This window comes from Lactuca sativa, chromosome 8, assembly GCF_002870075.4.
Source record: "Lactuca sativa cultivar Salinas chromosome 8, Lsat_Salinas_v11, whole genome shotgun sequence".
Taxonomy (NCBI): Eukaryota; Viridiplantae; Streptophyta; class Magnoliopsida; order Asterales; family Asteraceae; genus Lactuca; species Lactuca sativa.
Genome location: NC_056630.2, coordinates 25,326,247 through 25,341,807, shown reverse-complemented (window position 1 = coordinate 25,341,807; position 15,561 = coordinate 25,326,247). Strand labels below are relative to the sequence as shown.

At 31.2% G+C, this 15,561-nt stretch overlaps 1 protein-coding gene and 1 long non-coding RNA gene across 2 annotated transcripts; one reads left to right on the top strand and one right to left on the bottom strand.

Annotated features, from left to right (window-relative positions):
• Nucleotides 1–5,012: 5,012 nt before the first annotated feature.
• LOC111877254 (leucine aminopeptidase) lies at nt 5,013–7,353 on the top strand. The gene is made up of 3 exons (XM_023873782.2): nt 5,013–6,402; nt 6,498–6,824; nt 6,921–7,353. The coding sequence occupies exons 1-3, from the start codon at nt 5,185–5,187 to the stop codon at nt 7,218–7,220; spliced, it is 1,845 nt and encodes a 614-aa protein (XP_023729550.1). The 5' UTR covers nt 5,013–5,184; the 3' UTR covers nt 7,221–7,353.
• Nucleotides 7,354–14,063: 6,710 nt separating this feature from the next.
• Nucleotides 14,064–14,999, bottom strand: LOC111877193 (uncharacterized). The gene is made up of 2 exons (XR_002845332.2): nt 14,713–14,999; nt 14,064–14,460 (listed from the first exon to the last, which is right to left on the bottom strand). It is a non-coding gene; the product is annotated as an uncharacterized LOC111877193 (long non-coding RNA).
• Nucleotides 15,000–15,561: the final 562 nt, after the last annotated feature.

The window sequence follows — 15,561 nt, the reverse complement described above, 5'->3', positions numbered from 1 at the left end:
TTGATCATATCTTCCACAGACTTTGCAGCCCAGACGTCTACTTTAAAGGTAGGTGCCTAATTAACCAACACAATGTACTCCCATGGTAGCTCCTTGGCTTACCTATCGATCTTGGCTAGTTCGTCCAGGACAATGCGCAGGACGAACTCCATCTTATCAGTGAAGGCATTGGTGTACTCCTCCACAGTCGAACACCCTTTCTTCAAATTTAAGGTTTGGTTCTCCAATTCCAGTATGTTTTGAGCAAAACAATACTTTCACATGAAATACATCAAGAACTCTATCCATGTTAGTTGCAATGGCTCGTTCGGGCTTATTATCTTTCACAGTGTGTTCCACCAACAGAAAATTGAGCCCTTAAATTGTCTCACCGCATAGGCGGTTTGCAACTTTCTTGAGCAACCGTGTGTAATGAAGGTCTGCTCCATCTCCGAAATCCATTCCATCACTCCCATCGGGTCTTCTTTTCTTGGTCTTCTTACTTACTCTGATTTACATTACAATTGATTGAAACTTTGTTCAAACATATTTTCAGGAACACCAAAGTAATATTTCGAACAATCAATCCAGAATAAGTTTTACTTTTGTGTAAAATGTGTTTGGTTCTATTTATATAAGTTCTTTTTGTATAAGTTTTATTCCTATAAAATCTAAATTGCAAAAGGTAATCTTAAAAATCAACAAAAATCCAATAAATACATAAACTTAAAGGATTTTATAAAAGTAATATTACAGTGTTCAAATGGCATTTATCCTTGTACCTTAAAATTTTTTTGCCATTCGTTTACGATATGACATTGCCCATGGACCGCTTTTACCTCTATAAAATATGATTTCCTGGCGATCAACGTCTCCAGAAACCAACACAAAAACACCCCACAATCCCATATACTATCAATCTATTATGATACGTATGGGGCCTTTTTGAGGGTCATGTTGAAACTCTCAAGTGGGATTGCATAAGTTGGTTCACTACCTAATACTAGTTGATATCCACTAGCAGTCTGTGGATACGGTCTCGCAGACCACATGTCATTGTACTATGTGGTACCAATATCTTGCATGATAAGTTCCTATACGGTTCCATAGTTTTTAATTAAAAACAATGCAAAACATAAGGACCATAAAGTTAAATAAAAATTGTATGGGAGTGAAATAATTAACAATGTACATCCACCCCCTTCGAGGTACCAAAATCGTCTTTGTAAGTCTTATTGTTAAGTTTTAGAAGCATGAATAAAGTAGTGTCATGCTCTGCTTAATGCTTATCCAGTAAACTCATATGCTCGCGACATCCACTGAGCTCGTTTTGGAATTGGCGAACCTCGTTTTGCAAGTCAGTAATAATTCGATCCATATCAATTGATGGTTTAGAGACGACAATGGTGGTGGTGGCGGGTGAGATGGAATATCTATATGTGCCTTCTTTTGTCGAAGCTCATGGATAGGGGAGCCTTTGGGTGATGGTGTTAAGGAAGATGCCTTGTGAACTTCTCTGTCAGGAAAATCAGGACAATCAATCCATGCTGAGCTAACTATCCACCATTCAGCACGACTCTCAGCCTTTGTTGGCTCCAACTTCTGTACAAGACTGTTATCATGTTAACAAAATTATAAAACTATAAATAAACATAAATTATACATATAAAAGAAAATCTTAAAATATATAAGTAACCATACGGCGTCGATTGTTATAAATTAGTTGCACTGAGTCTTTTGTAAATGCCTCAGTTTCGACCATGCAACAGCCCGAAGGATCATATTCTCTTGTTGTGTACCAAACAAACTGCTAACATGAAAAGTTTCAAGAATCCATATCTGAAAAAATCATTTATTAGAATGTTAGCAAACAAAAAAAATTGTTAATCATGTAATTACCTTGAATGCATATAAAAATCCGTTTAAGGTGTAAGTCACTTTTGAAGTTATTTCTCTTTCGGTTCCATTGGATGTATATGCTTGTCAACCTTATTGAATACAATAATTAGCTGTGAGTACATTTAGTAACCTCCCCGTGGATATATATGACATATAAATTCCCAATTAAATTTCTAAAAAATATTACAAATGATAATTAATTAACCTCAATTATAATCTGCAATAAAGTAACTACAAGAAACCTGTTGAATTCATTAAAGTCGGATACCAAAGCCAAATACTCATCTAAAACATATTGTTTAGCCAACTGCCTATTGATCCCCTTCTCTAACAAATATAAGAGACATACACGTACCACATCTTTGTTCGATAAGTCATTAAGCGGATGCTTAAACACCTTATTCACATTCCTCACTACCATAGGAAACACACGGGAACAAAAGGTTGCGTCGGAACCGGACGCAAGAAAATAATCTCCAAAACGGAAGCCGATAACAAAAGAAAATTCTTTCTTCCTGAAAGAAAGCTCGTAACCCTAATCTCAAAAACCATTTATTCTGCTTTTCTTAGGGGTACGTGATAACTTAGTGGCAAAAAATAATGTAGAAGCAAATGACCCCCCCCCCCCCCCCCCCCCCACCACCACCACTTACATTAGGAATGTCTAACCACCTACCAAAACCTGAATTCCAGAACATAGTCGTGCATGCCGGTCTGTCTTCCAATTTTAGAAAGAAAACAGACCAATATTCTAGACCAGTTCCTTGCATTCCAAAATGAAATTTTACATTCCGAAACACTAAACAATACCTAAACATCTAAACTACTCTTTGGTTGGTCCTACTGCAATGACATATTTATTTAAAAACTCCAGAACGTTTTCAGTTCATTCCGGAGGTATTCTACATATTCCGGAACAATAGTTCTTGGTGAATAGTCACGTTATACAAACAAACAAACTAGGTTTTTAGAGTGAAAAACATACACGTAAAGTAACCGGGTCGTAGTGGTCGTCTTCCATGTCGGATATCGGAATTGGAACCGGAATCCGAAATGAAGTCGAGGGTCTAGATATTTCCAAAATATATTCCAAATTTTGAAATTCAAATTCCAGATCCAGAACACGTACGAAATAGGTATTCCGGAAGCAACAAAATGGGTCGACCCACCCAAAAACGAGTTTGAAATATGTTCCACAACAACCCATTCCGAAGAATGTGGTTTTTTGTTTAATTTGCTTATTATGTTATATCACATGCTAAATTTGAAAAATGGAACAAACGTAAGAAATTTTATCCAAAAAATAAGAAAAAAAATCAACTTTTCTAGACATTTGACGAAAAAAAATACAATTATTCTAATAAACAGTTTAACCTTTTTTTAACATATAACCGTTTATATATAAAATGCCAGTGTTTTGTTCACTTGCTAATTTTAAGACTTCAACTTACGTAGTTGTAACATATATACTATATAATTTAAAAAATACTAAACTGTACAAATGGTCCCTGTGGTTTACTTAAAATTGCCACTTTGGTCCAAAAAAAGTTTGGAGTAGCACCAGAAGTCAAAAGTTTTCATTTTGTTGCTTGTTTAGTCAAATATGTCTTGATTTTTTTTAATAATGACGGATTTGCCTCTGTTACATGATTTTCTCTATTTTCTTATTTTTTTTTTCTTATTTTCAGATTAAAAAAAATCTCTCTCTCTCTCTCTCTCTCTCTCTCTCTCTCTCTCTCCTTCTTCAAGGTTTTCAAGAACCCCTTATCGTCGACTCCACCACTGTAGTCGCCGTTAGCCACCACCGCTTCAGCTCCACCTTCATCCCCTATCATCCCCGCTACCACCGTCTATTTGTAAACCCTTTCTCTGATCTTGTCGCCATTGTCCATATCTGTAAACCTTCATTTTTCCGGCTATCTGAAAAAATCCGTTGCAACTCGACAAAGCTCCAAATCTGTAAACCACCGTTCTTCCGGCGAGCCTCGTCAATCTCCATCTTTCTCCGATTCATCAGCAAACCCTAGCGATTTGGTGACGACATTCCAAAGAAGACGAAGGGCGGCGGCAAGTTAGGGTTTTCAGAAAACCCTAATCGGTTATTCTTGTTTCAACACCGCTATCATCTACTAAAAACCCTAGCTCCATCATCTTCATCAGCAAACCTTAGCGCTGATATGTGTTGAACGACTCCCTTACTTTCGTCTCTCCAAATCCGACGAGAAAAAAAAAAAAGTGGGTAACGAACAGATCAGGTGACAAATAGATCTGCTTGTTAATTTCTTATTCTTATTTTTTGACAGATTTGGGTCATTATGTTTGGATGACAATCGATGGTGTTTCAATGGTAGTGTGATGATTTGATGGAGAAAATGATGGGTTGTAAGGTTGTGTTTTTGGGTTATGTCTGGTGGTAGTATAAGGTGGAATGGTGGTTTGATGGTGGTCAAAGTGGTGGGAATGGAGACGGAGAAGGGTGGCTTTGGGTGGTGATAGAAGATGAAAGGTTCAACCGAGGTTGAAGGTTGGTGAAGGTAATGAATACGGAGGTTGAGAGAGAGAGAGAGAGAGAGAGAGAGAGAGAGAGAGAGAGAGAGAGAGAGAGAGAGAGAGAGAGAGAGAGAGAGAGAGAGAGAGAGAGAGAGAGAGAGAGAGATTATTTTTATTTTATTTTTTTTAAATCCGAAAATCATAAAAACAAATAAAAAAAAGAGAAAATCATATTAACAGGGGCAAATCCGTCATTTAAAAAAAATCAAAACAGATTGGACTAAACAAGCAACAAAATGAAAAGTTTGGACCTCTGGTGCTAGTCCAAACTTTTTTGAACCAAAGTGACAATTTTGTGGTGCTAATCCAAATTTTTTTGAACCAAAATGACAATTTTGAGCAAACCGCGCTACCAGAGAAACCATTTGTACAGTTTAGTCTTTAAAAAAATATATTCTAAATCTAGAAGCTAAAACAAAATATTTAATTAGAAGTCGAAGCAATCATGAGTTTGAAACAATAAGTTTCATATTGGACGTCACTAAACTATATAATTAAGATCAATGATTATGATTTTTATCGTTTTTATATAATTTTATTTTATACAAGGGTTATTACCTGGTGCATAATACATGAGTTAATAATATTGCGAATCAAATTCTACACTAATGCGTTGCTTTATTATAGAAAGGCTTGCTGCAATTCTTACACTTGCGAATCAAAACCAAATAAATCCATTGATTAGTTCCTGCGTTTGCCCTCTCGATCGATACAAAGAAACACATTCGTCGTCACCAAAACCCTAGAAGTTCAACAATGGCACCGATTGATCCACACTCGTTCACCGATTCAACCCACCCTCTAACAACCCACATCTCCCTTTCTCTCTACTTCGATTTCTCCACCTCCACCATCTCCTCCTCCGCCTTGCTCACTCTATGCGCTCCACATACCGGCGATCTGCTCCTCGACACTCGGTCACTCACCATAAAGTCGGTCATCGACCCGATCAACAATACCCCCCTCCCATTTTGTCTTTCTTCCGACGTTGACCCCATAAAGGGCCAACCTTTAACCGTTTCCCTCAACAACAATTCGAAAATCCTGATTACTTTTGTCACTTCTCCATCCAGTTCAGCCCTTCAATGGCTAACTCCTCCACAAACCTTCAACAAAAAGTTCCCTTTCGTGTATACCCAGTGTCAATCCATCCATGCGAGGTCGATTTTCCCGTGTCAGGACACACCCGCATCACGAGTCCGATACAATGCTAAGCTGAACATTCCTCATCAGTTATCAGCTGTTATGAGCGCGAGACACGTCGAAAGAAGAGCACCGTTGGCTGGGGGCGATTCAAGTTTCGCGTGCGATGAATCATTATGGTGTGCAGAAGGAAGAGTCGTCGAGGAATTCACCATGGAACAACCGATTCCACCTTATTTATTCGCCTTCGCGGTTGGAGAAATTGGGTTTAGGGAAGTGGGCCCCAGGACTAAGGTGTTCGCAGAGTCAGTCCCTGCGGTTCTTGATGCTGCAGCAAAGGAGTTCGCAGGTACTGAAGATATGATTAGGGTTGGAGAGAAGCTATTTGGGGATTACGATTGGGAGAGGTTCGATTTACTGGTTTTGCCTCCTAGTTTTCCTTATGGTGGAATGGAGAATCCGAGAATGGTGTTTTTGACTCCTACTGTAATCAAAGGAGATGCTAGTGGTGCCCAAGTTGTAGCACATGAACTTGCTCATAGCTGGACTGGGAATTTGATCACTAACAAAACTAATGATCATTTCTGGTTGAATGAGGGATTCACAACTTATGCAGAAAGAAGAATAGTCGAGGCTGTTCAAGGAGAAGACATAGCTGCTTTGAATATAGGAATTGGTTGGAAAGGTTTGGTTGATGAAATGGAAAGGTTCAAAGATAACGTCGAGTTCACAAAACTCTTAACTAATCAAGAAGGTGTAGATCCAGATGATGTATATTCTCAAGTTCCATATGAGAAAGGGTTTCAGTTTCTTTGGCGCATTGAAAGACAGGTTCTTTACTTCTTTCATTATCATATATCATGTTTTCATTTCTTTTCCTATGAATCTTGTTTTATTTTTATATTTGGTTTGTGGGTTATGTTCAGATTGGAAGGCCGGCTTTTGATGAGTTTCTAAAGAAGTACATAGCTGCATTTAAGTTTCAATCGATTGATACGTATATGTTTCTTGATTTCTTGAAAGTGAATGTTCCTGGAATTGAGAAAGAGATTGATTTAAAGATATGGACTGAAGGCACTGGTATTCCTTTTGATGCTATGGAGCCAGTTTCTAATATCTATAAAAAGATAGTTTCATTAGCAAATGAATTTAAGCAAGGCAGGATGCCAAGTGAGGAAGAAGTTGCTAATTGGCATGGACAGGAATGGGAGCTTTATTTGGAAAATCTCCCTAAATCTGTTGAAGCTTCACAGGTATCATCATTTCCTTCACTAATTGTTTTATGTGAAATATGATAACAGAAAAGGCAGTTCTTTGATTGCAAAATCTTGATGATGATGATGATGTAGGTTACAGCTTTGGATTCTAGATACAGGCTATCTGAATCAAAAGACTATGAGGTGAAAGTAGCTTTTCTCCAACTAGCCATTGCTTCAAGATGCAGTGAATATTATAACATTGTGGAGAAAACTTTGAAGGAAGTAGGGAGAATGAAATACCTTCGGCCATTGTACACAGCACTTGTGCAAGGGAATGTGAAGAAAGAAGAAGAGAAAATATTTGCACAAAGGGTTTTCTCAGAAGCTCGTGAAACTTATCATCCAATAGCTCAAGGTGTTGTGGAGTCTATTTTTTCCAAGCATCTTTAATCGTATCAATTAACAAAAAACTTTTGACTCAAAGACTTGTTACTTTTCGTGAATTGATATGTGGTTTGTTTCTAACTTTAGGCGAAAGTTTGTGGATGTGTTTTTCAATTAATTTTCTTGGTAGTTTTGCATATGGAAATATGTTTTTGCCATATTTGATTGGTTCACACATTTACTTTCTCTCATAATAAAAACTCTAGTACTTATGAATCAATATAATGGAAGTTGAAATTTTGTTGCTTTTTACAATAAGTATCAACAGAATGCATCATCTCAGGATTGTTCTCTATCTATGTTTAGTTGTTTAAATCGCAAACTTTCCAAGGCAATATTGACTGAACAGAGAAAATTTTCAGAGGAATTAGTTTCCTTAACAATTATATTTTAGACTCTAAATAATTAATTATTATTATTTTTTCCAAAATTGTCATATATGGGAATTAGATATTTCATATTTTATTTCTTTCTATTAAACTAATTTTTCTTCTGAAATCTGCCCTAATAAATAAGAATGATTTTGCCATATGTCCTTCTCTCATTCAATTTGCCACATGTCATTTTGTCATAATTTAGAGATATATTTATTTTTCACTTGTCATTTATTTCATTTTCCATTTCTAATATATTATTAATTAGTTCTATAAATTAAACCTACTATAATATTAATTTCAAATTTTAAATTTTAAATTTCAATTTCAATTTCAAATAAATTTATAGTTTAAACCTTTGTGTTTAACATTTTGTTATAATTAACCTGTTTAGTATACGGATCTGATAACTAAACAATAATTTTAATTTATTTATTTTTTGCATGTTTTTTTTCTCATAATTTTTATTTATTTCAAATTTCAAATTCAAATAAACTTTTCATTTAATCGTTTCTATTTAACATTTTGTTTTAATCAACCCGTATAATATACGGGTTTCACAACTAGTATAGTAATATTTATGTTGTATTTTTAAAAAGATTATGATTGATTAATAATAAAAGTACATTTGATGATTTGAATAACTAATTACTTTACTTGTAACTTTGAATTTGATAATTTTTTTTGTTTGTGGATTAATTTAAGAGATCCTAGTTAAATATAAACAAATAGCGTATGTGAAAACTAATATTTTATAAATTAATGACATCATTAAATCTTGTTTTTATATATTAATTTAAGTTTTTTTTTATATATAGCAAAACACACAAACATATATCTTTTTTTTTTTGTTATTTTTTTTTGCAAAATTTAAAACATACCGAAAACCATTCATTTGATATACATGTATCTAGATGATACGAGAGTTTGTGCAAAAAAATCTCAATTTAAACAACTTAAATTTTAAGACACAATCTCATGATTGGTTCTGTAGTTTGCAAAAAGTAGGGTTGTGTATGGGTCGGTTTTGGGCCCAAACCCAACCCAATCCAACCCATAAATGGTCGGTTTCTGGTTTTCAGAACTTAATAGGATCGGTTTCTGGTTGGTTCGGTTTCTCAGATTCTGAGGTCGGTTTGGGCGGTTTTTTGGTTTCTTGGGTTCAACCCATATAATCACAGGTTCTGGGTTTAAACCCATGGGTTTGGGTTTTTACTCATTTTTCATAAATGAAGCAACAAGTTAAATATTTCAAAAAACACCAAATTTAAGTTAAATACTTCAAAAAACATGAGTCTTACAACAAATAGTCTATTACAAGTTACAACCAAAGCTCGAAATAGTCTATTACAACCAAAACACAATCAAATATGGGTCGATTTCTCAGGTTGGATGAGTCGGTTTATTGGGATGGTTTGTCGGTTTTAAGTATGGGTTGGTTTCTCAGGTTGGATGGGTCGATTTCTAGGTAAAAACCTAAACCAAACCCGATTTTTCGGTTTTTAAAAAATTCAAACCCTAACCGTCGGTTTTGCTTTGGTTTCGGTTTCGTTGGTTTTAGTCAGTCTCTCGGTTTCTTAGTTTGGGTTTGCTCACCCCTAGCAAAAAGTATAACTATAAAAACTGTTACACATTTGGTCCTTATAGTTTCAATATTTTTTGTGGTTAATCCTTGATACATATAAAATGCCTAATTTTTTCCTTGGTTAGTCTTTGACACATATCAAATTAGGGGTGAATAGCGAAAATAGGGTACCCACTTTTGGAACCGGAATCGTCTTGGAACCATCGGTTATGGTTCTCATTTTTCGGAACCGCTACTTGTTGGGTACCCGTCGAAACCGGTTTATATATATATATATATATATATATATATATATATATATATATATATATATATATATATATATATATATATATATATATATGATTGGGTGAGGACTCCAATCTCAGTGAGGACTACGAGGACAAATATGAACCTTTCATCTGAAAAAATGATTGGCTATGGTTTTTTCAAATTTTCTCTTTTTTTATTAAGTGGGTGGTGACAATTTTGGGAATAACTCAAAGTTTTTGTGGCTTTCTTCTTAAGGGGAAAAAGTTCTAGGGCATAATGGTCAATTTTCTATTCTAAACTCTGGATGAACAATGAAATGTACGTTCCATTTAATTTCATAGAGAACACTCCCTGAAACTCTAAATCATTCAGGATATCCCCTATCTGATCTCGTAATCATTTTAATTTTTCGTGTTTAAGCCTTGTTTTGGTTCAATTTCAAGTTATGGAAGCAGTTTTTTTTTTTTTTTTTTTTTTTTTAATTTCTACTGTTTTTAGATTCATTTTTGGTTTGATCTGAGCTATTTTTGATGTTTATTGTTTGATTTTTCTTTGATTTGTTATTGTTAGGTAAGTTTATATGTGATAATGAATATAATATGTAATGATATGCAATTTGTTATGATAATCCCTAAATATAGTTACAATTTCTAATTTTTGAAACCCTAGTTTTTATATTCTTGTCAATTTGAGCTTTAATTTATACGATATTGAATACTGAGATTAATTCTTGTAAGTTTTTAAGTTTTGAAAATAGTTCTGGATGAAGAATTTATATAAAATAATCAACCTGAAGCTTAATACAAAGATGCTCACTATATATATATATATATATATATATATATATATATATATATATATATATATATATATATATATATATATATATATATATATGATAATTATCAATGTAGTTGTCTATAACATTGATTGATATTTTTTGTTTTTGAAATTAAATTGTTAGACATTTTTAGTCATTGAATATTCTTTCTGTTTTTGTTACTGTAAGGTTTTATGTTTTGATGTTGTTAGGTTTTAAATGCACCTTACTATATAAACTCATGATTGTTATGTATATTATATGCAAAATTTGGGATCATAGTTTGTTTATACAATTCTAATAATTTTGTTTTTGTTACTTGATTATATTGTCAAAATACTTGTTTTACTTCATATGTTTATTATTGGATCATATTCTTATTGTAGACTATATATATATATATATATATATATATATATATATATATATATATATATATATATATATATATATATATATATAATTAGATATGTTTATTTTTTTTTATTGAATAATATTATTAAGTTTATTACTTTCCATATCATAGATTTATGATTATAACTTATGGTTATTTGCATCATATACTAATTATTGATCATTTATTAATTGTGGATCATATGAAATTTGTTATATCTTTAATAAGTTATGATAACTTGTTTTGTTATTGGATGAATTTAGTCTATTTCTTGTTGTGGATCATATGTTGATGGGTTTGATGGGTTTACCGTATAATCCGTATTGTTAATTTGGTCATTTTAGACCATATTCAAATGGTTTATTGTAGATCTTATGTTGACATAGTTTTGCCTATGTACAAATTATTCAAATAAAGGCAAAGATTATGTGACAGTTATTATTATTTTTTTGTAAGAATGTAAGTTGTTATATTTTGCATACCGTTACCAATCTTTTATAAGAGATTATCTAATGGGACTTAAGCTTCCCCTAAACTATGAAATATTAATAACTAAATATATGGTATAATAGTGTTGGAAAAATGGTGTGTTACAAATTGTCTCTTCCAAAATAACCAACTTATAAGACAAATAACTTTCTAGTGGTTGAAACTCTGTGCCACTCCCATGAAAAAAATAATCATGTTGATTATATGTTGTTTCTTATGAAGTGTATCATGGTAACGGAGCTGATAATATTGAGGTTGATTTAGAACCTGAATCTGATGATTGAGCTCTACAATTAGATGAGATAAGGAACAAATATATTGCAAAGATGTTGTCTGATTTTAATCTATACAAATGTAGCTTTTCTTAAAACTTAGGAAGATTTTGATAATTATTGAAGTTACAAGAAGAATATTTACAATGAAGCGCATTTCAAAAAGTTCAACTTACGATTGCTAGAATTGGAATTTTATGATTGTTGGTTCGGGTGTATTTGATGATAGATTGTTCTTTTGGTTGTTGTTAAAGAATTTCAGATATGTTTGTTCTTTATTCCTATTTGCATTTTCTTAACGGTTTTCTTGTCATTTTCTTTAAGAAAATAATGTCAGTCTCATATGTGTTTCGATTATGAACGTTTTTAAGATACATTCTTCGTTTTTAGTATTATATGGTTTTGGTTATTAAATATAGTTTGGATATTAAATTATGTTCATAGGTTCTAGATATACATATTAAATTATTAATTTTAAACTTATATTGTCTATTTTATGGAAATTGTTCATCATAATCAAAAAAGTCTTAGATCAAGTTAAGTTACAAATCATATTAATCGGATTATTATTTTGTGGATCATAATCATGATAAAGATTTATTAAGATTAAAATATTAATTTTTATGATTCTAACATCGAGGATCTATTTTATATAAATTGTCCATCTTAAATAATAAAAAACTTTATCCTTCATGTCGTATTTTTTAATCATAAAAATTGTAGATCATAGATTTTGCATCACAGACTTTTTTTTTAAACATAAATATTTGTATCTTAATTAATAGTAATGATTCAATTTTATGATACATCTTTTACAAACGTCTATGATAAATAATAAAAAAAATGTGTAGATCATATTATTATGGATCACGATTAAGTTATGAATCATAGTCGTCATCCAAAAGTTTTTTTTTTTTTTTTCCTATTATATTTTTGGGTCATATGAATTGTGTCATATTTTTTGGATCAATGACCTTTTGAATGATTAATATTTTTTTGTACATGCATTGTAATAGCCAAAATCTATATAACATAACATTATAGTTCCAATGTTTTGATGCAAATGATCATCTATGATCTAAACATGTAAAAACTATATAATATACTTTTGTTTAGTTATACATTATAAAAATTATTCACATTTCATGCCATATTATTTAGCTTCATATATCATTATTATGAACCAAAACTTGTTATGATCCAAAAGTTATTATGATTCAAAACTTGTAATGATTCAAACATGTTATGAACCAATGCTAATGTGAAAAATCTGACATTATTTAAAATTATATTATTCAAAATAATATGATTCAAAATTTGATATCATTTTAAACGATATGATTCAAAATAATATGATTAAGAGCATATAACCATTTGGTGTGTATTCAAGTGTGTTTCATAACATATTGAAAAACATGATACCAACAAAAAAATTATGTAACACATGATATAATCATAGTATAACATTATTTGCATCATAAGAGATTAATAAGTGAGGATCCAATTTTTTTTAGAAAATCAACACTTGTTTATGAACAATAACTTATGTGAAAATTTTAACTTCATTAAAATTATATTATTCAAAAACAAAAACTATGATTCAAAATCGGATGATTCAAAACTAACATGATTAAAAATGATAGATATGATTTAAAATTATATGATTAAAAATGTTATGATTCAAAATGATATGATTTCAATAATATGATTAAATATATAAAAAGTTATTTTCAAAATTATGGTGTATGATTCAAAATGATATCATCCAAACTATAGTGATCTTAAGTGTTGTGATACAAAATGTTATGATCCAAATTATATGATTCAAAATGTTAGGATCTAAAATGGTATGATTTTAATTATATAATTCATATTATAAAGATTTATTTCCAAAAAGCTGTTATATGATTGAAAAAAATTATGATACAAAAACTTTATGACACAAAAACTACATGTTAATCCAACTTTCTACGGACAACTGAAACCACCCTATTATTGCAACTAGATTGTTTCAATAATATTACAACATATAACTAGTTGGAGAAATATAAATAAGAAAAGAAATAGTACAAAAATATATATATATATATATATATATATATATATATATATATATATATATATATACATATATATATATATATATATATATATATATATATATATATATATATATATATATATATATATATATATATATATATATATATATATATATATATATATATATATATATATATATATATAAACATCACAAACCTAGCAAGATTGCATAATATCACTAGCTAGATGTGTAAAAATGAGTAGCAGCTCGACCAAGTGAAACATAACTTGAGCATAATTGATGAAACCAATGACAACTCAACCACCAAGACTAACCATAAATGAAGTAGTAGAAAAAACCCTTTTAAAAGGAAGCTTTATAAGAAACCACAGTTGATTTGTATTTTTGTCTTAAATTTTATGTGAAGGAAATCCATAAGCTACATCAGTATACCGTATTAAGAATCAAAACAACCTGAACATCCATTTTTAAGAACTCTAACTAGATAAAAATACCAAAAGATTCAGGGGTTAGTTAAAGCTTCCACACATGAAACAATAAAACACAATCATCATTCTTTATAAAATAGTTACTTATTCAACCAAACTAAGAAAAAGCAAGCACAATAATGTCTCTTTAGATTTAACTCAAGTTTACTACCTGGTGGTTTGGAAATAAATAAAATGCAATTGTTTCTATAGTATAAATGTGAAAATTTAACATGGAGATCGACACATCAAAAACATATTTGGAATACGAAAATTAGGAGTCAACAAGGGTGAAAAGAAAAAGGGTGTAGGGAGACTTTTGATCAAACACCTTTAAAAAGATAGTGCCTTCACATCTGATATGAATTTGTTTCAAAGTTTATGATTTTGTCTTCACAATCCTTGGGCCAAAATTGTTTAAATTCTATTCAAATTGTTGCATATAATTACTTTGATTTTCTCACAGATAATCCCCAACTTTTCTTTGTTCATGAGATAATGAACTCTTTTAGGCATTTCATCGAGCACCTGTTACGCATCAATAAAACATAGGTTAACAACCCCGTTTGTAATTTACTTCCTTCCAACTGAATCGTCTTAAAGGCATACACAACTTCAAATATTAACAACTCTAACTTTAAATCAACGTTTTTATCAGAAAATTAAGATTAATATGATTATTTTGTAAATGAATTCATTACAATCGAAGCTGATTTTACATTATTTGAAACAGAGGATGATTATGCATAATAAAATATCTTTTTCATGTTCAAATCTAACCTGATTTTGTACGATTTAAATAAAATATTGAAGAATTCAGTAGAAACCATGGCGAATTCAATGTCTTTTAGGTTTTCTTCGTGTTTGCTTGATGAACGAAGGAGATGACGACGAACATCGAGTCTTGCCTTGTTAGTCCAATATGGTTTCTGGTTAACCAAGCCCATCCCAACACATTTATTCTTTTTAGTCCAATGCATTTTTGTTTGACGGAATTTCCCTTAATGAACACGATTGGACGAGAATTGTCCTTGCAATCCTCCCCGTTTTTTGAGTCCTATTGTCCTTGCAATCCTCATCGTTTTTTGAGTCCTCACAAGATCCGAACTATATATATATATATAGGCTTAGGTTATTTTGTTTTTACTAACTATTGTGTGCCAGAATGCACAGATCTAGACCATCGGATGAATAGAATCAATGATCATGATGATCTGAGGGTCTATGATATTACAATAGGATAACATGTACCATATAATCACACAAATTTCAGCAAAAGGGTATTTTGGTCAATTAACCTACTTTAAAAAAGGAAATTTTCGGATTTTAAGGGATCATTAACACTCCTAATTTTAAAAATCTGAATTTTTTAAATTAATTCTAATTAATTCTAAACATAATTTGTAAACATAACCGATTTTATTGTGTCAGAATAGATTTTTGTTTGAATGATGTTCTTTCAGAGTTTCATTCTATTAGAATATTAATGAAGAATAATAGAATTCTTGAACTCCTAGTTGAAGAATAACAACATTTTAATATTTTCATATACATTCGAACTTAAATACAAATTCATACATATTCTTACATACTAATAGCCTTATACATTTTAATATATTTATACATATT

Bases quoted from the DNA above. Each gene is read 5' to 3' on its own strand.
- LOC111877254 (XM_023873782.2), top strand. From the start codon at position 5,185: ATGGCACCGATTGATCCACACTCGTTCACCGATTCAACCCACCCTCTA. The intron at 6,403-6,497 runs GTTCTTTACTTC...GGTTATGTTCAG, and splicing joins TTTGGCGCATTGAAAGACAG to ATTGGAAGGCCGGCTTTTGA. The intron at 6,825-6,920 runs GTATCATCATTT...ATGATGATGTAG, and splicing joins AATCTGTTGAAGCTTCACAG to GTTACAGCTTTGGATTCTAG.